Source organism: Antechinus flavipes, chromosome 6 (assembly GCF_016432865.1).
Source record: "Antechinus flavipes isolate AdamAnt ecotype Samford, QLD, Australia chromosome 6, AdamAnt_v2, whole genome shotgun sequence".
Taxonomy (NCBI): Eukaryota; Metazoa; Chordata; class Mammalia; order Dasyuromorphia; family Dasyuridae; genus Antechinus; species Antechinus flavipes.
The window spans coordinates 216,216,236-216,243,151 of NC_067403.1; the positions used below are offsets into that span (position 1 = coordinate 216,216,236).

Sequence of the window (26,916 nt, forward strand, 5' to 3'; positions counted from 1 at the left end):
TTAATTCTGGGTAAGGAAAATCCTCCTACCAGTTGCAGTAACCATTTTTCAACATACAGACTTAGGGAGTACTGTGAGATAAAAGAACCCAGAATCAGGCAGCCAGTAAGTTAGAGGTAGGAACTTTATATAACTATTGTTTGTACAGCTTAAGATCACATTGACTTTTGGAGCAGCCCAATTTCCCCTGATACTGAGCTTCCATTTCAGTATTAAAGAGCTAGGACAGGATGTCATCTAAATTTGGTATTAATTTCCATTGCGTAGTACATTGTTTTGTATACTATAATAAATATTGGTTGAGTGAATTCAACTAATATTTAAATAACTATTTTTATGTGCCAGTGAATGGAAAGCATAGAAGGATATGAAGAAATGTAAAATATTTCTGCTTTCTAAGAGTTTAACAAGCAACCTAATTGAATTGGAGCTTGGGGGTGATAATGATGAGGAGAGCCCCGAAACTCTCTAAAATCCTTGAATCCTGGCCTCTGTAAAAAGATCCTGAAAGAGGGTCACCACCGCCATTGAATTAAAGAGACTCATTCAATTCTTTTCAAATTCCAGCTCAAGCTGAAACCCAATTTGTAGATAAAAAGAGCCAATTTGGAACAACTCCTTGCAGAGGAGCTAACATGCCATCCTTGGCAACTTCCAGCCTCACGCTCTCTTTATCTCCCTCACCTATTTTCCTAATGAGACATTATGCCTCTCTGTCGGGATTTCTCTACTAGAAACTTTACCTCTCTGCTAGGACTCTTGTCAGGAACCTTACTTTATATGTCTCTGTCCAGACTTTGCCACTAGGGAACTCAGCCTTTCTATTCATGCATAGCAAAGGCTGACTGCCCAATGCCTATAATAAACCTCTTTTTACCAATCAAGATTTCTGGGTTTGTAAATTCCTTTATGAAGGATCTCTGCACCCCCAGAAGGGGGTATTCCCAAAACTCCCTACCCATGCACCAAATCCATAAGGAGGTTTAGAGGAGCCAAACCTCTTCATTTAGTTCCCTGAACCCCAAACTGGCCACTAGACCTCATCATTTAATTCCCTGACCACCAGGAACCCTAATCTCATCATTTGGTTCCCTGAATCTAATCTCATCATTTGCTTCCCTGAATCTAATCTCATCATTTGCTTCCCTGACAACCCTAAATCTAGACCTCATCAATATGAGAATTGGGATTCAGTTTCAGTATCCGGGACAGTGTGGTCAGTAGATGATTATGAATTGAATAAATGAGTAGCCAGTTGTAAACTCCTTGACTGTTGTCCTCATTAACTTCAAAAAAGAAAAAAAAAAGTAACATTCATCCAATGAAAGTCACATTCACTTTCAGTTGAAACAGTTCCTATACTTGGATCCAGAGAATTCAAATGTCACCTTCCTGGAAACTTATAAAGCAGAATTCTCTATTTCCATCTCCCTTCCCCCTTCCTCTTCCCCCCCCCCCCCATACTAAACCTGTGATTTCAGCCCTCTAGGGAATTCCTTATATTATTGCAGAACAGTGTCTGCTCTACTATTTATAATCTAAAGTTACCAGGGGAACCTGGTAAAATCAATTAATTTGTCTAAAGTTACTCAGCTAGTATGGGGGCAAAGGTGAGACTTAAATTCAGGCCATGGCAGAGGGCCTGAATTTATGAAGCCACAGAGGCTTCTCATGCTCACATTATGAGAATTAATAGGACTTTTAAATTGGTTATTAAAAACGATTCAATGCCCCGTAGGACAGCAAAGGCTGTATAGTCTAAGGGGGGTATACTCTGGTAGCTAAGGATAGTGTGAAGCACCCAACTGAGTGATTTACAGTGGTGCTGTAGGTATTTTAAGAAACGGAGAGAGTGTGATCTGGATTTTTAAAGCTGGAAGGGACCTTCTAATCTAGATCATTTAATCCAATTCCCTCTCTTTACAATTGAGAAAACTGGCCCTCATTAATTGTGGCTTAACTAAAGTATATAAGAAAATAAGAGATTCAGATTTAAACTCAAGGATGGTTTTTCATCGCGCGATTAATCTCTGTGATTTTAGATATGGATGGGAGGGGAGTGACATTCTAGCTTTGTCTCCATCATAGAAGCTCGGAGAATGCGGCATCTGCATAGACCCCGGGAGTCTGCGGCGCACGTGGGCAATTTTGCTTTTTAATTATTATTATTTTTTTTTAATTTAAGAGGGCATCCTTTATGCCCTGGCCATTGCAGAGCCTCCTCCCCCTCCTCCATCAGAACGCTCTCAACCTGGTGGCAGCGCTGCAGCATCTGGGAGGGGGGCTGCGGAGGAGGAGTAATACAGCAGGGAAGCTTTTGTTTCGTTCCCTCCAGCGCTGGGGAGGGGCCGAGGAGGGAAGCTGCAGATAGGATCTTAGAGACCATTTAGTTAGTCCACACCCCTCTTTTTGCAGAGGAGGAAATTTACACTCAGAGAGGCTTTCACCTTCCCAAGGTCACAGAGAGTAAGCTTTGGAAGCGGGATTTGAATTGGCTACTTTAGCGCAAGAGAGGGGGATGCGGTCACGATACCATCCCGAGTACCAGCTCTGGTCCCACCCACTTTCCAAAGGACAAATGGTGTGGGTGGGGGGAGGGCGGAGAAGAGAGTCAAGCCCACGTGACACTCCCTCTCCCGCCCACTGCGGGTTGGCGGACCCGGAAGAAGGCGAGCCTACGTGTGCGCACGCGCAGGCCGTCCCCTTTTTCCTCACCTCCTTCCGGCCCTTCGTTCTCGCCCCAGAGCCTCTCACTCCATCCCGCGTGCGTTCCCGCGTGTGTTCGTGCGTGCGTCAGTGAGAGCGTGCCGGCTGCCCCCACGCCCTCGCCTCCGCGGACCCCACACGCCAGTGTCCCCTCTCCCCGCTGTCTTCCCCACTTTCAGAGATTGTTCCCCTCCCTGTGTGCAGGCGGCCGCCATGTGCTCCCTAGCAACGGGCATCACCGGTGGGTATCCCCTTCCCCTTAGCAACGGGGGCCTGCAGCGGCCTAGGCTTGGCAGGCGCGGCCGGTAGGGCGTGGGTCCGAGTCCTCAGACCTTGTCTTGTGCTTGTGTCAGGCGCCAGGCGCCGGCTGGAGGAAGCCGAGGGCGAGGAGGAGATGCCCGCATTGTCGGACAGCGGAGACGAGGCGGCCTGGGAGGATGAGGAGGAGGAAGAGGAGGCGGACCCCCGCCGCGAGAAGCAGCAGACCCCCTGCCTGTTCTGTGACAGGTTCGTTGGCTGGCCCAGCCTCAGTTTCCTCACCTGTAAAATGTGCCCACGACACCGGGCTGTTGTGAGGGTTAAACGAGAGCCCGTCCGGGGCTTAGAGCCCTGCAAACCCTGGGTTCAAATCCCAAGCCCGGGCAAGTCTCAGTTAACCCTCTATAAAATGAGTGGGTTGGACCACACGTGGATTAATCTATTGATACCTACTCTCTACCCCACAAGTGCAAGTCACAGCATCAAGCATTTAATAAGCATCCTACTGTGTGTCAGGCACTGTGTTAGACACCAAAGAAAGGTGGAGACAACCCATAAAAAGCCGGGTAGGTCTAGAGATATTCTGAGAAAGGGAAGGCACTGAAGTTAGGAAACTACTGGAAAGCCAGGCAGGAAGGAAGCCTGCAGGCAGAGAAGAGCAGGAAAACCCCAGGAATGGAAGAGTGACGTCAGTTGGAAGAAACCAGAGGGAAGCCAGGGGCACCGCCTCTAGGGATAAGGTTTAAGAAGGAAAAAGTCTGCAGGAGCCAGCTGACAAAGAGGTTTGAACCCCAGAGCATTTTGTACTTGATCCTGGAGGGAATAGGGAGCCACTAGAGATTGGAGAGTGAGGGGAGGTTCTAAAGTCTGATCTGTGGAGAGGAGAGGCCTGAATGGGGAGACTTGTAGGGACACTAAACAGCCTACCTTAATAGGCCCTTTTGAGGCAAGATTATGAAAAGCTTTAAAAGAAAGTAATATTATATTTGATCCTGGAAGTAATAAGGAGCCTGCAATTTATTGCATGGGGGATAAGTGTGTCAGACCTGTGCTCCAGGAGGATAATGTTTATAGCAGAGTAGAGGATGAACTCTTCCAGCTCAAATATCACGACTATCTAAATGCTAGCATAAATGTCTGCTGAGAAGTGTCTCAGGAAACAGAATTGTGTGACCTCAAGCTAAATTAATTAGCCTATCTCAAGGGAAGCAACATGGTTTAGTGGAAGAACTTTTCTAGAGAGGACCTTGTTTTCAGTATTAGCTTTGTCAGTTTTTATGTGTGTGACTTTACTCTTACTATATAACAATTTGGGGCCAGTCACCTTTATCTTTCTAGGGCTGGTTCCTTAACTGTAAATGAGAAGGTGCTGTGCTCTATTAGCAAAACAGAATTGAATTAGCCCAAAGGAAATGCAAAATTTTAGAAGCTGTCCCAATGTTCATAGGGACTATTTATGTCCTACCTTTGGCAGCGCATTCTGAGCTGATGTTGGTCTAATCAGCCACAGTGGGACTATGTACTTGATTCTTATATAGTAATGTCATTTTGGTTTTCTTTGAAAACAAAGGACAACTAAATGAGAGGATGAATCATATGACCTCAGATATTTTTTGTAGTTCTCATTCTCTTATTGCCTTTTGGGGCCTCTATTTCCTACACCATTAAATGGACAGGTTGGATAGATAATCTTTAAGATTCCTACCTGCCATAAATGCTATTTTAAAATGTCATATTTGAATTCTGAAGATTAAATTTTGAGAGATAGCAATTAATGATATTTTAAGTCTGAGAGATTTATCCCCAATAAGTTGCTCCCTCTAATGGTGCCTCAGTTTTCTCATTTGTGTTATTTGTGCAAGAGGAAACCTTTGTATCTAGTGTTATACTTTCCAAACTACAAACTTTTCTGAAGTAATTATAGGCCAGTAGTCAGTCTGCATTTCACAGATGAAGAAACAGATTTAAAGAGATTGAGCCAGTTTTTGGTAAAGACTTTAAGAGTATGTTTATTAAATCTGAAGATGGGTGATAAAATTGAGATCTTAAAAGGTTTTGCTTTTCTAGAAGGAAGGTTTGAATTAAATCTGATGAAATTTAATTAGTTTATTATAATGTCCTGTACTAGGGTTCAGAAATTGTTTGTACAAGTATTTATTAGGAAATGTATAGTTCTATAACATGCATTTCACCATGGTTGGCACATTTGTAGTATTTTGTTCAGTTTGGGTTGTCTCATTTATGAATGATGTTGACAGAATGGATTGATGGTTGACACTTGGACTGTTAGGTAGATATAACTACTCTAGAAAAATCATTTGAAAAAAACTATATAGCCTGGAGAAGAGAAGATTTGAGAAGACATTTTCAAACATTTGAAGTGTCATTGTGTGGAAAGGAGATTGGACTTATTTTTTGACCCTAGAGAATAGAATTAAGAGTCACTAAAGGATGTTATGTAGAGGGAAGGTTTAGATTGATATGTGGTGAAAGAGCTGTCCAAGGTAAGAACTGCAATCTCTGAAGACAGTGCCTCCTTATCTCTGGAGGCCTCCAGGTGGATACTGGTTGACTGCTTTTAGGGTCAATGTAGAGGAGAGTCCTGTTTCAGATATGAGGAGCCTTATTTGCTGGGAATTGTGGCAGTTACAAATTCTAAGAGAAAATTCCTCCTGGAAGGAAAAAAAAAGTGAGATTGAAATGATATAAATGAGAAAAGAAAGCAGGTCATATTAGAAATTGGAAATTTTCAGAAAAAATCCTGATATTAAGCTGAAAGACTTAAAGGTAGGAGATAAGGGGAGAAGGAACGGGAAGGGAATAAGAATTTCTATCATATCAACTACATATAAGGCACTATGCTAAGAACTTTACACATATCTCATCTGATTCTCACAGCAACCCTGTAAGATAGATCCCTATATTATATTTGAGGAAACAGGTGAATTTGAGGAATTTAAGTGATTTGCTTTATGTCACAGAACCAGATAGATATCTTGAGGTTTTGAATTCAGGTCTTCTGACTTTAGGCTCAAGGCTCCATCTACTCCTATGCTCCCTGTGAAGATATGGATATACATATACATAAATGTAAGTGCACATATGTATCTTTTATTTACATGTTTCACATATATGTGTATTATGTGCATATATTATCAGGGAATATAAGCAAAATAAAATGATTCTTTTGATAGCATACAACCCCTGCTGTGGTTGGTGAGTTGCCGCCCTTCATGCTTGCAGAACCAAACTGATATCACGATGTTACAGTCAAGTTAGTGTGTCCACTGTGACTGATCAGACCTATTCGAGCATTGAATGTTCTGCCACAGGACATTTGGAATGGCTTCCCTAACTTTGTGTAATTTACATTTCTTTGGGGCTCATAGAGCATAGTACCTTCTCCAATGAGGGCAAGCCATGCTGGGCAGTCCTGTGCCCAGATTATACAATCAATTCTAAAGTTCTTAAGAGAGACCAAAAAAAAAAAAAAAACTGTCTGAATCATTTTTTCTGACTGTCTTGTGAGTGTTTACCCTGTGTGTGTTCTCCATAAAATAATCTTTTTGGAATGATGGTATTATAGTGATGAATATCTTCCAACCATAAGATCCTGCAGTTATGTGATTTGTCCAAATTCACATGTCTAATAAATGTCAGAGCTTCTGCTCAAAATGAGGACCCTTGGCTCTGGTGCTTTTTATCTTCCTTGTGCTGCCATTCTCTGGATAAGAGTGTTGCCTTGTTATGCAATAGGATAATAGAAGGTAGAGTGCAAAATGACCTTCAAGACTATCTCATCCCACACCTCATGAAAGTTAAATGATTTCCCAAGGTCACATAATATGTTTAAGAGCAGTATCAAACATGTGTCCTCTGCCCCCAATCCTATGTGCTTTCCATTATATCATACTCAGATTCACAGATGTCTTGCCTTGGGATAGCTTTGATGAGTGCTACAGATCCTTAATTGGTGAAAAAACTTTGTTCACACTATAATTCATGCACATGTACTAAGCATATGAGACATTTAATCGGTTCTTCTCAGTAATGCTATTCAATATAATTTACTTTCTGCAGTCCTACTCTTGTGTCCTTCAGTTTTGCAAGTCACATAGTAAAGAACTTTGGACCTCACGATGTCCATGTACGTTTGGAATGCCAAGTAGGTTTGGAACACTACAAGATCATTTTGGAAGCATTAAAGCCCTATGGGAATGTGCCAGATTAATAAATTGTGCCTTATACTTTTTTTCATCTCTAAAACTAGTGTGCCAGCTCAGAATCTTTAAAAGTACAATTTGCACTTTGAAGTAAGGGGAAGAATTCCAAGTTAAAAAATATTCTTGATTAGTGCTACCAGAGAAAGAGAAAATAAAGACTTTATGTGTAATAGACAACTTTATAAAATAAAAACTATCATTTTGAAGACAAATGAACTTTGGTAATAAAAGGACAAATATTTGTATGATTGTCAAATGAAATTCAAACCTGGTGTTATAATATAATAGCAAGAATCCTGGACCATGATTCAGGAGATCTGGATTCTTGTCCAGGCTATGTTGCTAATTAGCTGAGGGATGGGGGTGGGGAGGTAGGGCAGTGCAAGTTACAACTAAAATTGTACCTTAGCCTATCTTTGGATTAGATGATCTCTAAAATTCCAGGTCTTAAATCTTGTGATTCTGAGGACTAATTTTGAGTGGAAGTCAATTAAGATGCTTATTCTACAAAAGTCTTGCTTTGTTGCTTCTTGCATTGGAGGTGACCCTGTGTTCTTGAAGCCTATACAAATGAAAAGCAAAACCTGGCAGGTTCCAGCATACTGGAAAGGTTTCAAATGTTACTTCAGCAATAGATTATTTTGTTGCCTGAGAACCAGGCTAATTGTGGAGATGTTAATCACTAGAAAGTTATAGAATTTTTGGCAACAATAATCCAAGGGGGGAAAAAAAGCCAAAAAAAAAAAAAAATTCTTTGCTTCTGATGCTGGCTGACTTCTTTGATTGTGGTGTGACAAAAGAGGATAGAGAGGTATTTAGGAATGGAGTTGTTCTTAAGATTAATATAATATATTGTAATGAATTGATTTTTTTGGTGCAACAACCAGGAAATAGTTCTGTTATAGTTGTCAGAACAGAGTTCCAGCTAGATGGAAGGAAAAGTCAAGTTTATCCAAAATGAAACAAAATTTAAAAGTTGACAGAGTGGTTTGTATGATGAGACACTCAAAGGCAGTGGTAACAATCATCCTTTGATGGAACGCTTTGTCATCGTGTTTTTTTTCCTGCTCACAATGAATATACTGTGATTGGCACTGATTTCCTTAGTGGAGGGGATGCTAGTGGCCCTATTCTATACGGTTCCTTAAACCCACTGCCCATAGGTAGTAGACCTCTCCTTTTTTGGTAGACACTCTATTTAGTGTCCTACAAACTCTTGGGCCTTTCCATTAACTCTTCATCCTTGGGGTTTTAGGGCTTTCTAACCATTTTGAATCTGAACTCCAACAAGTATGTTGGCTTTCCTAATTATAGGGTTAAGTTCTTGAGATCAGGGACTTGTTCACCTTTGTCTCCAGTAGCTGGCACTAGTACGCATTTAATAAAAGTTTTGTTTTTTTTTTAAATTCATCTAAAGGCTGAATAAATTGAGAAATTCTTTTTACCACTTAACATATATCTTCCCCATAAAGTAAATTTCTAGAGATTAGGGCTATTTTGTTTTGTTCTTTGTCTTCCAGATGCAGAGTACATACTCCTCATAAATGTTTGTTATATTAATGAGCCTGCAAACTAATTGAATATTTAAACTTGATACTTGATATTTTCCTTTGATTTTTTTTTTCAGCCTGAGAATGGTTTGAGATAAATAAATACAAGTTCTCTTAAGCTTAAAGAAGAATCTTTGCATCTTATTTAAAAAAAAAAAAAACTTTCTTCAAGAAGAATGTCAGAAGGCAGTGGGTAGAATGAGCCCCCCAAAAGAAACAATTTTCTTTTAATAACAACAAAACACTTGGTTATAGATGTGAGAAAATTGGCTGATTGTACTAAGAGAGAAAATGAACTGGTCAGAACAAAGGTCAAAACCAGAACTAAATGAGAAGAAGGGATAACGTTTTAAATAAAACAGGAGCATACCACAGTCAGAATTATAATTCAATTTGACTTCAAAAACAATGGAAGTCTTGTAAATATAAGTAGAAAACTATTAGCAATGGTGACTTGCAGGTGACAAATATATATATACATACACATACATACACACACACATATATACATACATACATACATATATATATTAAGAGAACTACAATATGGCATTTAGCACAGGAGATCTTAATGGAAAGAGAGGGATATTATTATACAATATGGGGGTCTTCCTAAGGACTATGAACATTTATCAGTGGATGATGTACCCATTTTGAAGAGATGATTGATTCTTTGAAGTATAAATTGATACTCCTTTAATATTTAGAAGCAATCAAATGTGAGTATTGGGTCTTGAGTCAGACCTGAATTCATTTGCAGCCTCAGACCTACACTATCTGTGATTTTAAGCAAGTCATTTCTCCTATGCCTCAGTTTCCATATCTGTAAAGTGGGAATAATAATAGCATTTACCTTTTAGAGTTTTTAAGAGGATCAAATGAGATAATATTTGTAAGGATTTGAGAAATAATGTTATATGAATTCTTGTTGTTTCCTGGGCTGTATCTCTTAAAGTCTGTGCTTGCATTTCAGGTTATTCACTTCTGCTGAAGAAACATTTTCTCACTGCAAGTCTGAACATCAGTTTGATATTGACAACATGGTTCATAAACATGGTAAATGTGTTTTTTTTTAAAGATTTATTTTTATTTTGAAATTTTAGATTAAATATCATTTTTTTCACCTTTTTATAGATTTTCTTTAAAGTGAAACTTTTTTTAGAGTGACTACCTAATGTTTCATAAAAGTAAAGTATTTTTGACTGAGAATATAGGTTGATGAGAGTTTATCATTTAAAATCCATATTGAAAGTCACTTCACCTTTTAAAGTTGTAGGTCATTCGGTTTTAGTCCAGGAAAATGGGTTTTTCAGATGTTTCAATGCTTATTTTTTTTGTGTTACAGTTTAAAAAGAAAGAAAATTATAAACATAGATTTCATAATATGTGAATTAGGCTATAAAAGAACAAGGGCAGCAATGAGATTGGGGTTTTTGAGATATGAGCTGGTCTTTAGAATGAAAATCTTGAGAATTAGTTGACAGACTGGATTGCATTGCTCTTCAGGTCTTGATTTGAACTTTGAGAACTATTTTGTTTTCTCCATTGAAGTAATCACTAAGGAACTAAGGAATACACAGTAGACATATATGAAGAAAATCTATGGAGAAAGAAACTAATTGCTGGAAATTAAGGGATGGAAAAGATTATATTTGAATTAAATAATTTTGAAAAGGATATTTGTAGTCCATGTACTTAGGGCATGCTAAAGTGCCACCCTCACTTATCACTTCTGCTCATGATTCTTACTTCTTTCATGGGAACTTGCTTATTTATTCTCTTTTCTTCTCATATCTTCCAGCTCTCCTTAGTATCTGGATCATTCCTGTTGCTTACAAACAAGCCCACATATCTGACATACTTTAAAAACTCTGACTTGACTCTGCCATTCCTTCAGGTTGTCATTGTATATCTCTTCTTTTAAATAAATGTTTAGTGTTATTTTTTATATTTGTATCACCTTGTTTTTTTCCTTTATCCTTTCTCTTTTTCCTTTCAGTGAACCATTCTTTATAACCAGGTGTGTTTTCTAGAAAGAAAAAAGAGAAAGAAGAAAAGAAATCAGATTCTTTTAATACATTGAAAAAAATGACAATTACTACAGTTTTTTTGCACCTGTGAATGGTCTACCATGTTTTGTCTCTGTAAAAGAGTTGGGAAAGGGGTCTTAAATTTCTTCTTTGGAGCTAAGTTTATTCTTTTATACTTCTGCAGCATTCATATTCCTTTTTTTGTGGTAGTCTTTCCATTTATATCTTTGTAGTCATTATAGATATATATCTTGGCTCTGTTTACCTTTATTCCAATTCATTTAAATCTTTCCATTCTTCTTGATATTTATCATATTCTTTCTTCTATATATATTCATTATATTCAATGGGTTTTTCTATTGCATTCATATAATATAGTTTATTTAACCATGCCTAGTAGAGAGGACATTTACTTCATTTCCACTTCTTTTCTACCATAAAAAGTGCTGATACAAATAATTGTGTGTGTGTGTGTGTGTGTGTGTGTGTGTGTGTGTGTGTATGAAGTTTTTGTTGTTTTTGTTATTTTTATTTTTTTCTGGACTTAAATGTCAAAAAAATTAATATTTTCATTTATAAAGTATAACATGAAAAAATTATATACAATAACTCAAATCTCTATTACATATCGCTTTCTTTAAAAAATAATATGTACCGGAGCAGCTAGATGGTGCAGTGGATAGAGTGTACCAGCCCTAAAGTCAGGAAGACCTGAGTTCAAATCTGGCCTCAGACACTTAACACTTCCTAGTTGTATGATCCTAGAAAAGTCACTTAATCCCAATTGCCTCAGCAAAAAAAAAAAAAGAAGAAGAAAGAATAATATTAATAATAATAATGTATATCACTTCTCAGATTGGCTAAGATGACAGGAAAAGATAATGATGAATGTTGGAGGGGATGTGGAAAAACTGGAACACTAATACATTTTGTTGGAGTTGTGAACCAATTCAACCATTCTGGAGAGCAAGTTGGAACTATCCCTAAAGGGCTGTCAGATACAGCTGGGCTTGTATCCCAGAGAGATCATAAAGAAGGGAAAACAACCCACATGTGCAAAAATGTTTGTGGCAGTTCTTTTTGTAATGTCAAGGAAGTGGAAACTGAGTGGATGCCCATCGGTTGGAGAATGGCTGAATAAATTATGGTATATGAATGTTATAGAATATTATTGTTCTATATGAAACGATCAGCAGGATGATTTTAGAGAGGCCTGGAGAGAATGACATGAACTGATGCTAAGTGAAGTGAGTAAAACCAGGAGAACATTATACACAGCAAGAACAAGATTATACAATGATTTGTTCTTATGAACAATGCATCTTTTCAACAGTGAGATGATTCAGGCCAATTCCAATGGTCTTGTGATGAAGAGATCCATCTGCACTCAGAGAAAGGACGGAAGAGACTGAGTGGTGGATCACAATATAGAATTTTCACTCTTTGCTTGCATTTTGTTTTTTCTCTTTTTGATCTGATTTTTCTTGTATAGCACGATATTTATGGAAATATGTATAGAGAATTGGAAATATTTAACATATATTGGATTACTTGCCATCTAGGGGAGGAGGTATAGGGAAGGAAGGGAAGAAATTTGCAACACAAGGTTTTGCAAAGGTGAATGTTGAAAATTATGCAAAGATTTTGAAAATAAAAAGTTTTAATAAAAATTTTTAGATGTGTACATACACACATTATGTATGTACATATATATGCACTACTTAAAAAAAAAAAGTTTTCATTTAACAAGCTTTTATTTCTCTTTCAGCCCCTCCACAACAAAAAGCAAACCCTTGTAACTCTTCTACCATTCTCATCCCTTTGCCTTTTAATGGCTTACTGTCAGGGCATCTGTTTTGGGGAGGCTCTTCCTGAACTTCAACCATCCCCACCTTCCCTTTTTTGTTTACTTTTTGTGTTTTCTTCTGGTCCAGCCCTATACCCAGTGTCATAGAGCTCTTAAGTTTTCTTGAGCTTGAAAAATGTCTCACCTTCCATCTTTTGTTGACAGGGTTTAAATTTTATGGATGCATTAATAAATTTCCTAAGATTTAAAGTAAGTGAATGACTGAATTATTAACATTTATAAATTTATAAATTCCTTAGAAGTGGAAGGGTATGGCCCGTATACACATGCAGAATAACTAAAAAAGGGAAGCCTTTCAGATTTCATATTTCTTGTATTAGGAAAATCATAGTCATTGGAGAAGTGCTTATCCTAAGAATCAGTGTACATAAGACGTATTTTTAAAATACCTTCGTATCAGCAAAAGTCCTTTGAAGAATGACTTATTAAATTGGTGCTTCAGAATTTGATTTGAGGCATTATTATAAAGTTGGAATGTTGAGCCTGACAGGATTTTTTTTTTTTCCCTATTCTACTACTTTGGTTCCACCCCTGGATATCAGGTAGAATAGAAAAAAACAATACAGTCAGGATCTCTTAAGACAAACTCCAAACAACTTTATCAAAGTCTTATCAGAAATATTTAATACAGAGATTTTTTTTTTGTCCTAATTGCCTGCTTTGCCTCTTAGCCTAATTTCTTGAACTTTGTTTATAAACAAGTGATTCATTTTCATGTAATCAAAAGTACCTATTTTATTTAATACAATTATTTTTCTCACTTACTTCATCCTCTGCCTAGCAATAACTGTAAAACATCCTTGACTTAGTTTCTTCTGATTTTTTTTCTGTTTTTGCCATCTATTTTTCTTCTCATTTCTCGTCTGATTTCTAATTCTACTTGAGTTTCTTAATTGCTAATTAATTCTAGTAGCCTTTTCTATCTTTTCATTTGATAGTACCTTCCTGCTGCTTACTTGACCACTTCCTGAGTACTCTCTTCTCCTTTGGGTTTCATAGCTGTTTTCATGACTCTAGGCCATCTTTCCATAGCTATATTTATTGGATCTCCATCCTCCTGCCTTTTATGTCGATTTTCTTCTGGATCCTGAACTTTTTCTCTTCCTTTGAGTTCTTTTTTATTGATGATCTCATTAGCATCCACAAATTCAATTGTTACCCTCTGTGAAAATAATATCCTTGATTTCTCAACATCTTAAAAATGGAATTTATTATATTTTCCCTAAAATCATCTCTGTACCAAATTAATCTATTTCCATTAAGGAAACACTATCCAGTAACTAACACTCAGAATCTTGAAATATTTTGACATTCTTTTTACTTCTCCCACCTCATACTATCAGTTACCAAGTTTTGTTGCTTTTACCTTTTATGTCACTTTTATCTGCCCATCTTCTTCCATTCATATAGTGTCAACCCAGTTCATGCCTTCAGTATTGATCTCCATTGCTTTCTATCTCTTTCTACCCAAATGTCAAACTAAAAATAATAGTAAAGCACAGATCTGATCATGTTCTCCTTGTCTCCCCTCAACTATCCAAAAGAAAATTTTCAATGGTAGATTATGTAAGGGCTTAAACTCCAGTTTAAGAAGTTTGTGTTTTATCCTTAGATGACGTATGTATTCCAGTTAATTTGGTTTAAAAGTAAAAATTCATTTAGCAATGCTACAAAGGTTGGAAAATTTGTCATCTCTAATGTCTTCTAACAGTGAATTTTTTGTAGATCATGTGTGTCTTAAGAAATAAAGCAGAATGTTAGAACGTCAAGAATCTATGATTTTCCTAGAATTTAAACATCCTTCATCAAGCCTAATTCAGATGTCTTGGATTTCAATAGATAAATCTTAATTAATTGAGGACCAGAGAGATTAAGTAACTTGTCCAGAGTGAGCCATCCTGATAAGCATCGGAGATAGGATTCGAACCCAGTTGTCTTGATTCCAAGTCCAAACATGTATCCTCTTTGCCAGTTTTCTCAAGTGAATAAGTTTCTAAAATTTTTTTTTCTAATATTGTATTATTGATGCTATTTAGATTTGTGCTACTCAGATTTTTTTTTTTTTAGATTCTGAAACTTGAGAATTTTACTAAGTATTAAAATTACTTTTTCTTATTTTTTAAATTTAAAATAAATGCATGATAAATATGGGCATATAGAAATATTGATTAATGATTCAAACTTCTACAGAAACAGTTCACTTAAATAATGCATTATGGTAAGAGCTATATTTTTTATATCATTAATTTGTTTTTTCTGCAGGACTTGAATTTTATGGATACATTAAGCTAATAAATTTCATTAGACTTAAGGTAAGTACATGACCCAATTTACAGTATTTATAAACTTCTCAACAGAAGTGTAAGACGGATAAAGAGCAAACAAAAGAACAAAACTTATGTATTCCAGTTAATTTGGTTTAAAAGTAAAAAATCATTTAGCAGTGCTACAGAGGTTGGAAAATTAGTGTCTCCTCTAATGTCTTCTAAGAGTAAATTTTTTATTTTATAAATTTTTAAATTTTATATTCCTTATATTTGGGAAATCATAACCTTTGGAGAAGTACTTATATACAAAGGATCAATGTATGTATGAAATATTTGAAAAGTATCTTAATAGCAGCAACATTACTTTGAAAAAAATTGGTATCATTTAGAAAAAAAATATAAAACTAAATCTGTTTTATTTAATTTGTTTGAGCAAGGGAAACTGATGTGAGACCAGGGTTACAATGATTTTTAGGGACCTGTTAGTTTGATGAATTTTAAATAAAAATGCATTCATTCAGATAATTAGTATTAAGTTTTGTGCCTGTCATTAATGCTGTTATACAATGTATGAGATCCTGATGTAGAGTTAAACCAGAAATTAATTTCCTTAGTGATTTAGGGATTTGGTTTACTGTTTCTTTATTACATGTAAATGATACCAGTTTTTTCTCCTTCAGTCCCACTTCTCCAGGAAAGAATATTAAACCTTGGTTGTTCATTAGATACAGAAAAGTATCAACTGCTGTACAAAAAAGTATTCTGCTTTTAGAAATGGCAGGTAGTAATTATAAATACACTACTATTCTAAAAGATAATATGGGTTTCTTTTTCTTGATATTTTGCTTTCTAAAGTAAAATCTCATGACTAAAGGCATTTTAAAGTAATATGTGATTGTTTTTTCTCTCTTAGAATCCAACTTCAGAGTATTTGAATTCCTTATCCAACCCAGTCCCTTGGGAGAAAGAAGAATATTTGAAACCAGTGTTAGAAGATGACCTTTTACTTCAGTTTGGTAAGATTATGGTGTTACAGTAACATAAATTTATATGGCATCATTCATACTAACTTTTTTCTATTTGCTATAGCAGCAAGTGCCACATTGTGTGTAAGAAATGTGAACAAAACATACTGAGAAAATATATCATTGAATGTGGTGCCTGAGTGGTCAAGGTAGTGGATTGCCAATTTGGGCTTTGAATGGATTCATTTGTGTTATTAGGGTACCAGTGTCATAGAGTAGAGAAAGTAAAAATGTCATTGTCAGAAGACTCAATTTCTTACCATCTGCTAACTAAGTAACTTTGGATCTTATACCTTACTTAGTTTCACCTTTATCTCATTAATCTTTAACATGTGTGACCATGGTTAAGTCACTTAATCAAACCTTTAGACTTTCTCCCAGCTTTTGAGCTAAAATCTTGAAAACATCATGAGCACTATCGACTTGACAAGATTTGAATTCATAATTGGTTATCAGTGAGCGGATATCTTTTATAGTCATGTCTCAGAAATCTCTGCTTAGCCCAGTTCTCTTTAATGTTTTTATGAGTCATTTAGATGAAGACATAGCATGCTTATCAGATTGGCAGATAACTCAAATCTGGGAGGAATAGTTAGCTGATATATTAGACAGCATAGTCAGGACCCCAAAAGACTTAGATGAGCTACAATGAGGGTTCACATAAATTTGGATGAAATTAATAGAGATAAACATGAAGTGCTTGAATTAAAAAGTATAGAATTCTACACTTGGACAACTGTGGCTCTAGAAAACCTTTTCTGGGGAAAAATATCTGGGACTAATCCTTAATGGATTATATTTGCTCTCAGAATGTGTGTAAACAATGTCAGTTAACTAAAAAAAAGTTATTATCTTCTCATACTGGAAGCGATAATCTAGAGAGCCTGAGAGGTCAAGTGTTCCACTGTACTTTGTCCCAGTCAGAACCCATTAGCATTTTTGTGCTCTGAGGTAGGTCTTGAATTTTGGGCTGGACATTGAGTAGCATAGCTGGAGAGCCACCCTGAAGGGCAGCCAGAGAGAGGGGCCTTGAGACCAGATCACACAAGCAATGGTGAAAGGAATTGGACCTCTTATCTTGGAGAAGAGTCGACTTAAGGAAGACAGGTTAATTGTCTTTAGATATTTGAATGGCTGTCTGGTGAAAGAGGAATTAGACTTTCTTGTTCTATTTAATCACAAAGGTTAGAACTTGGAGCAATGGGAAGAAGCTGCAGAAAAGGAGATTGAGGATTAAAGAGAAATATGTGTGAATATATCTCTCTGGGTAAAACACATGCATACACACATATTTACATATATGTACACACACACGTATTTACATGCGTGTTAACAATTAGTGCTTTCCCCCTCCTAATTGGACACTGACTCTAATATCCCCTCCCATGCCAAAAAGATCCAGATCCCTTCTGTGCTCCAACTCCTAGCTCTGCTTCACCCTTCCCAAGGATAGAGGTCCTCTCCTTTGTGGCACAGATATATCTTAATATTCTTGGTCCTTGCAGCCCCCTGCAGATGTGTTTTCCCACAAGTGTTATCTTCTCCAATTTTGGTGTGAGCCCCACGAAGTCAAGGGCTGCCTTCTTTTTCTTTTTGTATTGTTAGCACGTATCATCATGTTTGGTATGTAGTCAGAGCTAGAGGGTTGGAGGATGTGGCCTCTGCCCTCAAATGACTTAACTGGGTCACTGGGAAGTAAAGATACATATAAAGTAATGTGTACTGTGAGTCACAAGTGACCAAACCCATTGACGGCTTAGACCTTAATGGTTTTGGACGAGGCACACCTTAAAAAACTAGGGAATGAGATAAAAGATAGCAACTGTTGCTAAACTTGTACATCACCAGAGCCATCGTTGCTTGATCCTTTGCTTAAGAACTTGGGCAGAAAATGTATTTAATAAGAGCATAAGTAGTCTACATAGTCCAGGGCATGGGGAAATCAGTCTTAGAACTGAACTGGCCTGCTACAGTGTCTTTACTCTTGTTTTCTCATTCCTCTTCCTTCCATAACACACAGCTTAACTACCAGAATGGAACCATCCACTGAAATGTTCAGGCTTTCATGCTGTCATGGTGTGTGTCAGAAACTGGTGTTCTTGTTAAGAATCCTGGCAATAGTTGGCCATTCCTCTCTGCAGCTAAACTGGCCTATCTTCCTAATTATATTTTCAAAATAGATGTTTAAATATTAAGAGAAGTGGAGAGAATGATCATGGAAGGCTGGAATGGTGAGGAAGAAGGCCTCACAGATGAGTAAGAGTTTTATCATGAGTAGAAGACCATTTCACACACCACAGCAGGATAAAAAATGTGATGTTAGTCTTTTCAGATTGTTGAATATCTTTGATATTAGTGAATTTTTGATGTGATTTTTTTTTTTTTTGAGTGCAGTGGCTATGCTAACATAAACATGCTAAATTTGTGGCAATGGTAGCATGATATATGCTGTATGATAGATACTAAAAATATAAGCATTCTTTAATATATAGGATACTATTATCCTTTTTATTCCTCTTCAAAGATAAATATTGTTAGGGTATACTTTGGGGTTGAGGCTTTCATTCTTCTTATTCTACTAGCTATATCTTGGTCATTGATGAGATGAATAGAACCTGTTTTTTTGTTTGTTTGTTTTGTTTTGCTTTTTAAGATTGTAAGATGGTCTTTTTTAGCCCTACCACTTAAGCATTGGGATAGATTGACCTTTCATTATCTACCTGCCTAGTCAGAAACTGGTATGTGATGAAACAGAGCTGAAGTTCTTATTTTCTTCCATTGTCTCTCTGAATTCTGATAGGAGGTTTTCACTGTCAATTTCACCAAACTGATAGATTCACGGGGCAAAGAAATTCTATAATCCTGAGTCTTTAGGTGACTATTAAGTTTATAGTTAAATATTCTCTATCAGATTTTAAAACTCTAATTTTCTTATCAGGTATTTTTCTGGCACTGATATTGCCAGTATTTATTATTTATTTTAAATTGTAGCTTGACGTGAGAATAATTTTTGTAACAACAACAAAAATTATTCTCATGTCAAACCTTGAAGCTTCAAAAAATTTGAAAGGAGTATGTAAAATGAACAATGTAACTAATTGAACAAATGTATGAAAAATACCTTTTTAAGCACTTATGTGTCAAGTATTTTACTTAAGTAATACAGACATAAAACAAGTTCATGCCTTCAAGGAGCATATATTTTAATGAGAGACAGATAATATATAAAAGGAAGTAAAGACAAGAAAACTTAATTATAGTCTCACAAGTTAATAAGATTAATATTAACTATTAACATGCCCTTTCTTAAAATAATGATAGTTGATAGAGGTGATTTGATTACAATTCTTAGAGGAAAGAGTGAGAAAGTTGTACTTCCTTTGAAGGAAGAGTAAAAAATAATTAGAGGGAAGACTAGGATGCATTGCCTCAGGAGCACTGAGCTAAGTGACTTAGCACATACTAAGCATGGTCTTTTGGGGTCCAGTTTGGAAAGTGGAGCAGCCATAGAACATAGCTTAAAATTGAAGAATATTCAGTGACTGATGTTCCTATATTGATTCCAATTATAAAAGTTATCTGGAAGCGTCACACTAGTATAGACTGAATTTTAAATCAAAAGAAAGAAAGAGGAAAATGTGGTATGCCTATTCTTTTATTTGCTTGAAGAAGTTTTTTTAACATTAGTTGAGAAATTAATGATGTAAATTGAGTGGAATTTTCTAGCTTTATTAAGTTCTATTTGGAGAATTTTTTTTATAATATTAGTGAAAAGGTTTTGCATGAGTAAAGAAAGAATCAAATTTTATGGAGTTTTTCCTTGAGATTTAAAGAACTGTCAATTCTATATTTTTAGAGCTGGAACAGATTTTCTGATTGTGTGATCTAATCCTCCTTAAGCTTCAGATAAAAGAACTGGGACTCTTTAAGAGATGAAAATGGTATAAGATTTGTCTTAGCAGATATCAGAACCGAAATTGAAACCTGTCTTTTGGCTTCCTACTGCAGTGTTGTTATTACTGTATTAATTTCATTGAAAACTCACTGTTTCTAGACTTAATGGCAAAATATAATAAAGCTGCCTGTGTAGCTGTAGTTTGTAGCTGCAGTAGTGAACAAGTAAAGTATGAAAATGCCAGTTTGCTATTTGTATAGAGTTTAATGAATAGAATTAGAACAATTTTATACAGTGATAATATTATAAACAACTTTGAAAGACTTTAGAATTCTCATCAACACAATAATAAAACATGAATGCAGAATAATAAAGGTGAAACACTATTTTTCTCCTAACAGATGATGAATTTAAAATGTAGAGACCTATATTTTTAGACTAATGCGGGAACTTGTTTTGTCAGCGTATAAAGATATGTATATAGAGATTTTTTTTTTTTGTTTAATTTTCCCAATTGAAATGGAGGAGGTAGTAGGAAGGACAGAGTAATTAAAAAATTTTTTTTTAAATGTTTAAATGTTTAAGACAGAGTTTAACTGTTGATATATACACTATTTAGCTAATTTACCAATTAAATATCTGTGTTAATCTCTTTAATAAGATTAATGTTGGGGTCATAGTAGATACTTTATATACATGTTTGTTAGTTAATAACCACTTTAGATGAGATAATCTAAAACTGTTCATGTATTTCTTTAGATGTAGAAGACCTTTACGAACCAGTGACAGTCCCATTCTCGTATCCTAATGGGCTCAGTGACAACACGTCTGTTCTTGAACGGTTGAAGCACATGGAAGCCAGAGCACAGGCTGCCGAAGCAGCATTAGCTAGAGCCCGGGAAGACCTACAGAGAATGAAGTAATTTAATTAATAATGAAAAGTTGTTCTTAATTATTTATAATGGAAGCATAAAATTTTAGACCTACAAGGCACTTTAGAGATCAACTATTCTTAGCTCTCATTACCTGCCCTATGCACTGAGGGCTTGTTGGATTGAATCAGTAGCTTGAATAGACTTTAGGTAGGATCTGGCAGGTCCATCAATTTATAATTGTTAATTACAGAATTACATAAAGGTCAAGAGAGAAGTTTCTCTACCTTCTGGGGTCTAAATGAGAGGACCCATATAGTTTTTAATATTGAGGCTAATTCTAGCAAGATTGAAGATATTGTGAATATGAGTGTGACTTTTTATTCGTGTTTCAAAATGAAATAATTTCTAACTGACTTTACACAGAGCATTTATAAAAAAGGAGAGGCAGGAATTGAGGGATGCTGCATATACCTACTTTATCTCTGATGGAAAAGCCCAGAGCAAAGAAGCTAATTTCTGAGAAACAGAAATTTGAACAGAAAAGCAAAATCCAAAATATGATACATGAGTATTACAGTAGTATTGGGTTAAACTCCAGTTCAGGGCTTTTGAGCTAATTTAAAGGCCAATTATTCAGCATGTTGGATATTATTTATTGAAAGTATACTTTCAATTCTAATTCCCACCACTTAATAAAATTATGCACTTTGAAAAAAATAAAAATTAAGTTTTGCTAAGATAAATAATTAGTCAAATCTAGGTAAATTCCTTGCCCTTTTCTTTCCTCAAGTGGATTTTTATTCAGTGTTTTCTAGCCTAGTAGATACTAGATACTTTTTAATCTCATATTTTACACATAGTACCTTTGTCTATGTGAAATTCTGTGAAAAACTGCATTTTTGTAGTTGGTTTGTAGTCTTGTTTAGTATATCTACAAAGAAAAATAGTTCTTTATTTGGTCTCATCTTGTGTCCAGCCTTCTCCTTTTTAGCCTTAGCTCCTCTTTAAAAAATATTGTCCAGGAAAATAACTTGATTTGATTGAATTTTAGAATGGTGCTATTTAATATCTTTGCATAAGAGAAATAAGCCTTATTTAATTATTTAGATGTAGGAAAGAAGTAGAAGAGTGAGTCATTAAGTTGAAAAGTCAGTAAAGAACCTGCAGACTGCAGTTGTGCTTTTTTACTTTGTTATTTGGAGAACTGTGTATGCTGATTCTCAAAAAGACAGCTTAGTGTGTTCTTTCCTACTTCTGAGACAAGAAGGGGTAGAGGGGGGTTTCAGATGCTTAAGATTGATTTTTGCTCTAGTCAAGGCTTGGTGTACTCCTTACTCCACCCACTTCCACCCACCCCCCACCCTTTTCCCTTGTCCATGGTCCAGTAAACCTGTCTCAAGGGTATGTTTCAAATTGATTACAGACAGTTTGCACAGGATTTCGTGATGAACGCAGATGTCAGAACCAACTCGTCATCCACCACTACCATTGCAGACCTTAATGAGGATGAGGATGGTGTTTATTTCAGCTCATATGGGCATTATGGGATACACGAAGAGATGCTAAAGGTTAGAAGGGAACAAAACTGCGTCAAATCTGTGTTGGTGAAAGAATGGAATGATGCAGGCTCATCTCTATAAATATGCTTTAGCATAGCTGCATTTTTAACCCCTAAGATACTTGACAGCTTGTTTTGGGATAAAAATGCCAAAAAATAAAAGCAGTTTGTGATTTCAACAGCAATGATGTCCTTTCAATTATTTTGAAATTAATTTTTTCTTTGAAAAGTAAATTTTAAGGAGAAAAGATGTTAATATTAGTCTTCTTTCAGACAGTTAATTTGTGTGGTTTACCTTAGGTTTAAAAAAGAAAAACAATTCTAAATAGTTACACTAGTTTATTTTAATAGATTAAAATAATTCTTTTGCACAAAAATTTTTATTTTTCGACATTTATGCAAAATTTTAGAAATTTACAACATTCTGTCATCCTGTCTATAAATTTGCTAGTCAGGTATTTGAAGTCTAGATCGACTTCACTTTTGCACTACATTATTTAGTGTTCTTAATTTTAATGTCTAAGTTTCTGGACATATCTCTTCTTGCATGTCTGTTTTGTCAAAATGTGATACTGTTGCTTTTTTAAAATGCAAAAACCTTGCTTTTAACTGAAAATTCTCAGCAAATGTAATACAAAGGAGTTTTAATGTAAAAAATGTTAAGATTTTTAGATCTTTTCCTGGGTGAAATTTAGATGTTGTCTTAATTATTATTATTATTATTTTTTGTTATAATACTTCTACTCCAAGTCTGTCTTAAAGGATTATTTTATTTGGCTTCCCCAAATCAGAAGATTCAGGTTTCAGAATTTTGGGTTCTTAGAATCAATAAATCATTTTAGTGAGTGCTATATCATTTTTATGAATTGCTTATTATCACAACTTTGGAACTGATAATTCATGAAAAATGTGATTATTTGTATTAGGAGTCTTTAGGCAAGCATTTTTACTGTTATATTAAAATGGGATGTGTTAAGGATAAAATGGTTTCACAATGATTAACAGGTTTCTTTCCACCCTATTCTCTATAGTTCCATTATATTTATTTTTAGTCAACAAGAATTTATTAAAGCTCTATTCATTATGTTTGGAAGTGGGGGTACAAATACCTAATGTGAGACAGTACCTATCCTTAAGGAATTTACATTCTCCTGGCGGAGATACAACTAAATACATATAACATGTTTTAAATCAAACTATATGACCAGTAAAAGGAAGCACATAGTCAGGAATCAGGAAAGTACATTGAAGGAAATTGCCATTGAACTGAACTTTAAAGAAAGTGAGGATTTCTAAGAGATCAGTTGAAGAGGGAAGTTTAAGTTAGGCCTAGCAGTGTCAGGACACAGAGGTGGAAATGCAGAGATTCACCAAGTAGGTTCATTTGGCTGGAGTACAGGTTTCCAGGGATATTATTTCATCACTTGGAAATGATCTGCTGGAACTGGTTTGTAAAGGACTTCATTCAGCAAACATTTATTAAGTGCTTACTGTTGTCTAGGTACTGTACCACACCTTGGACACACAAATAAAATAAACACTGCCTACTTGCATGCCAAAGTAGGTTATATTTTATTCTAGAGGTAATGGGGAGTCACTGAAGCGTCTTGAACAGAGCAGTGACCTGGTTAGACCTGTGATCCACAATATCACTTTGGCAGCTATGTGAAGGATGGATTAAGAAGGAAGAAGCTGAATACAGGACAGGCATAAGGAGATTAGTTCTGTAGTTCAGGCTATGGATGATCATATGTATCTGGAGTAGGGTAGTGACTGTGAGTTAAAGAAAGGGGACCAACTGATAGAGTAGTTGTTGTGGAAGTCTAATTGACAAGAGTTGGCAGCCAGTTGCATATGGGAGTTGAAGAAATGTGAAAAGTGTGGAATGACTCCTGGGTTGCAAACTTGGATGACTGGAGAAATGATAGTGCTCTTGACATAAATTGCAAAGTTGAAAATATCAGATTGTTTGAGGGGAAAGATGAGTTCTGTTGTGAGCATATTGAGTTTGAGGTGTCTGTGAGATATCCTGTTGGAAATAATATTTAACAGTCATTTGGAAATATGAAAACCAGCTATGTAGATTTGAGAATCGTTAGCAATAAAGATGATAGCTTAATCATTGGAGACTGATGAGATCAGAGGAGATGAGAGGAAAAGAAGCCATAACAGAACCAGGAGACACAGCTGTGCATAGGAGACAGGATCTGGGTGATGATTATGCTGAAGAAACTGAGATGTAGTGAGAATGTGTTTCTAAGACATTGAACTTTTCTTTGGACTTCAGTTAAATATTTATCAAGTTTTTACTATGTATACGACGCTGCATTAAGTTCCCAGAATGCATAGATCCAGCTATACTGAGTTCTTGACCTTAGAGAACATGCAGTTAAGGAGTCATATTGTTGGAAGAGTCCTAAAGGTAATGTAGGATTGAAATCTGTATGTAAGGGATCATCCAGCTTCTGCTTGAAGACTTCCACTCCAGGGACAAAAAGCATGCTACCTCCCAAAGCAGTTTAAGTCATCTCTTGTTAGGAAGATTTTCTTTCTGTGCCTTTGTGACCTAAACTCAGTGTTTCCAGTTTTGCCTTTTGGGGTCTAATACTTCTGTAGTTTCCTGGCATTTGTCTTAGACTCTTCTGTACCAGTCTTTTTCTTTTCCCTTTCTCTCCTTCTACTTCCCCCTTAAATCAGACATCTCTAATTTCTTTAACCTGTCCTCACATAATATTATCTGCAGCACCTTTGCCATACTTCTTATACATATCTGGATATGCTACGTTTCTAATATACTTCTTTAATGTATCATTTAATAATCCGTTGTAGTCTGATGAGATCAGAGTACATTGGAACTATTATTTTTTTCCTTCAGTGTTCCAATTCTCTCTTTGTTTGCTCTGATCAAAATAACTTTTCATCTTCTGTGGCAGACTTGATTCCCATTAAGCTTAGTCCAGCTTCCCCCCACATATTATACATTTGAGATATTTTTAATCCATTTATAAATTTTTAGATTTGTCCTGTTCATTTTGATCTTAGCTGTACTTCATTATTCTAATTTATTGAGAGGTTTTTTTTAGAACATGACTATAATTCTACATGTAAACCCTCCTAGCTTGTGGTATCTACATATTTATTATTTTTAGAAAGTTTTATTATTATTATTAAATTATTAAATATTATCACATTATATTTTTATTTTTTATTTGTTATCTATTATTTATAGAAAGTACATTTTCATCAAAATCATTAAAAAATTACTAAGCAATATAATGACAAATTGCCATTATTATAGATCTTCTAAATTATTATTGACACATTTAATAATTCTTCTTAAGATTTTATCAGTTACCAACTCTAACTTCATCTGTAGTATTATATAACCCAGTGTTATCAAACTCACATAAAAGCAAGGACCACAAAAGTTATATATCAGGATCCCTGAACATTACTTATTGACTTAGAAAACCACATTATTAACATTTATGTTCCATTATATTTTTTATTTTGTTAAATATTTCTAATTACATTTCAATCTGGTGACATGGTTGCCTATTTGACATGTCTCTTCTAATCCACATTTCTTCATCTTGTCCACATGGATAGCATGAAAGAATCTGTTAGAACTGCTTTTTGGAGATCTAGTTATGCTATATAGCCATCTACCAGTTTTATATCTCTGTCAAAAAGTAAGTGAGACTCGTCTGGCATGACCTCTTATTGATATAGATATGCTAGCCATGAGTAATTGCACCTGTCTTTTCTAAGTATTCTAAAACAACAACAACAACAACAACAAAAAACATCTTTTAAATAATGCATCATATAATTTTGTCATTTAGAGTCAAGTTCACAGTTCATGGCTTGAATACCACTTCTCATTTTCCCTGTTTAGAACATTGGCACAACATTCACCAGTCCTCTGGTATGATTTTTTTTTTATGCCTTTCATAGTCCAGAGATCATGGCTCAAGAAGCCCTTTCAACATTAACCTTGTTCTGGTTTGTAGAAGCAAACCTTGTCCTTTTCTCCCTAGTGACTGGAACACTTGCCACCAAAATCACTTTATATTTACTTTCTGTGTATATGCATCAATTTTTGTATTATTTCTCTTAACAGAATATAAACTCCTCGAGGACAGAGACTATTTCATTTTTGACTTTGTATTTCCAGAACTTAGGAGGTATGCCTAGAAGGTATTTAATAAATGCCTAATGAATAATAAATGAATGTAGAGAATGCTTAGATACTCCAATAGATCTGTGATTTTATAAATATGAGCATGTCCTCCACTGATCCAGATCACTGCCTCTCCATGCCTGATCACTTTATGCATCTTTAGCTAAATCATATAAGCGACCTTGTGTTTTGTCTCCATCCATAAATCAGCTATTGAAACATCTGGACCCTGTCTTTTAGTGATTAATTACTACTTCAGAGGTCCATGATTTTTTTCAGTATAGATTTTTTTTTTTGCGCTCTCTCCTTGTCATGATATAGGGGTGTCTTGCCTTTTTGGGGGAATAGGTTGGAGGAGCAGTGGATAGAGTGTTGGAACTGGAGTTGGAAGTACTCTGTCAGTTCACATGTGGCCTCAGACTCTTACTAGCTGTGTGGCCCTGGAAAAGTCACTTAACTCTGCTTCAGTTTCCTCATCT

The 26,916-nt window shown here is 35.7% G+C and overlaps 1 protein-coding gene across 1 annotated transcript in view; it reads left to right on the top strand.

Moving 5' to 3' along the window:
- The first annotated feature begins 2,695 nt into the window (after window positions 1–2,695).
- The window catches only part of PRMT3 (protein arginine methyltransferase 3), a 157,771-nt gene continuing 133,550 nt past the window's right edge, over window positions 2,696–26,916 (top strand). Inside the window, exons 1-7 of the mRNA XM_051966629.1 lie at window positions 2,696–2,947; window positions 3,060–3,213; window positions 9,711–9,793; window positions 14,897–14,946; window positions 15,815–15,917; window positions 20,581–20,740; window positions 22,120–22,264. Coding sequence (XP_051822589.1) covers window positions 2,920–2,947; window positions 3,060–3,213; window positions 9,711–9,793; window positions 14,897–14,946; window positions 15,815–15,917; window positions 20,581–20,740; window positions 22,120–22,264 — 723 coding nt within the window. The 5' untranslated portion in view covers window positions 2,696–2,919. The remainder of the gene's footprint in view (window positions 2,948–3,059; window positions 3,214–9,710; window positions 9,794–14,896; window positions 14,947–15,814; window positions 15,918–20,580; window positions 20,741–22,119; window positions 22,265–26,916) is intronic.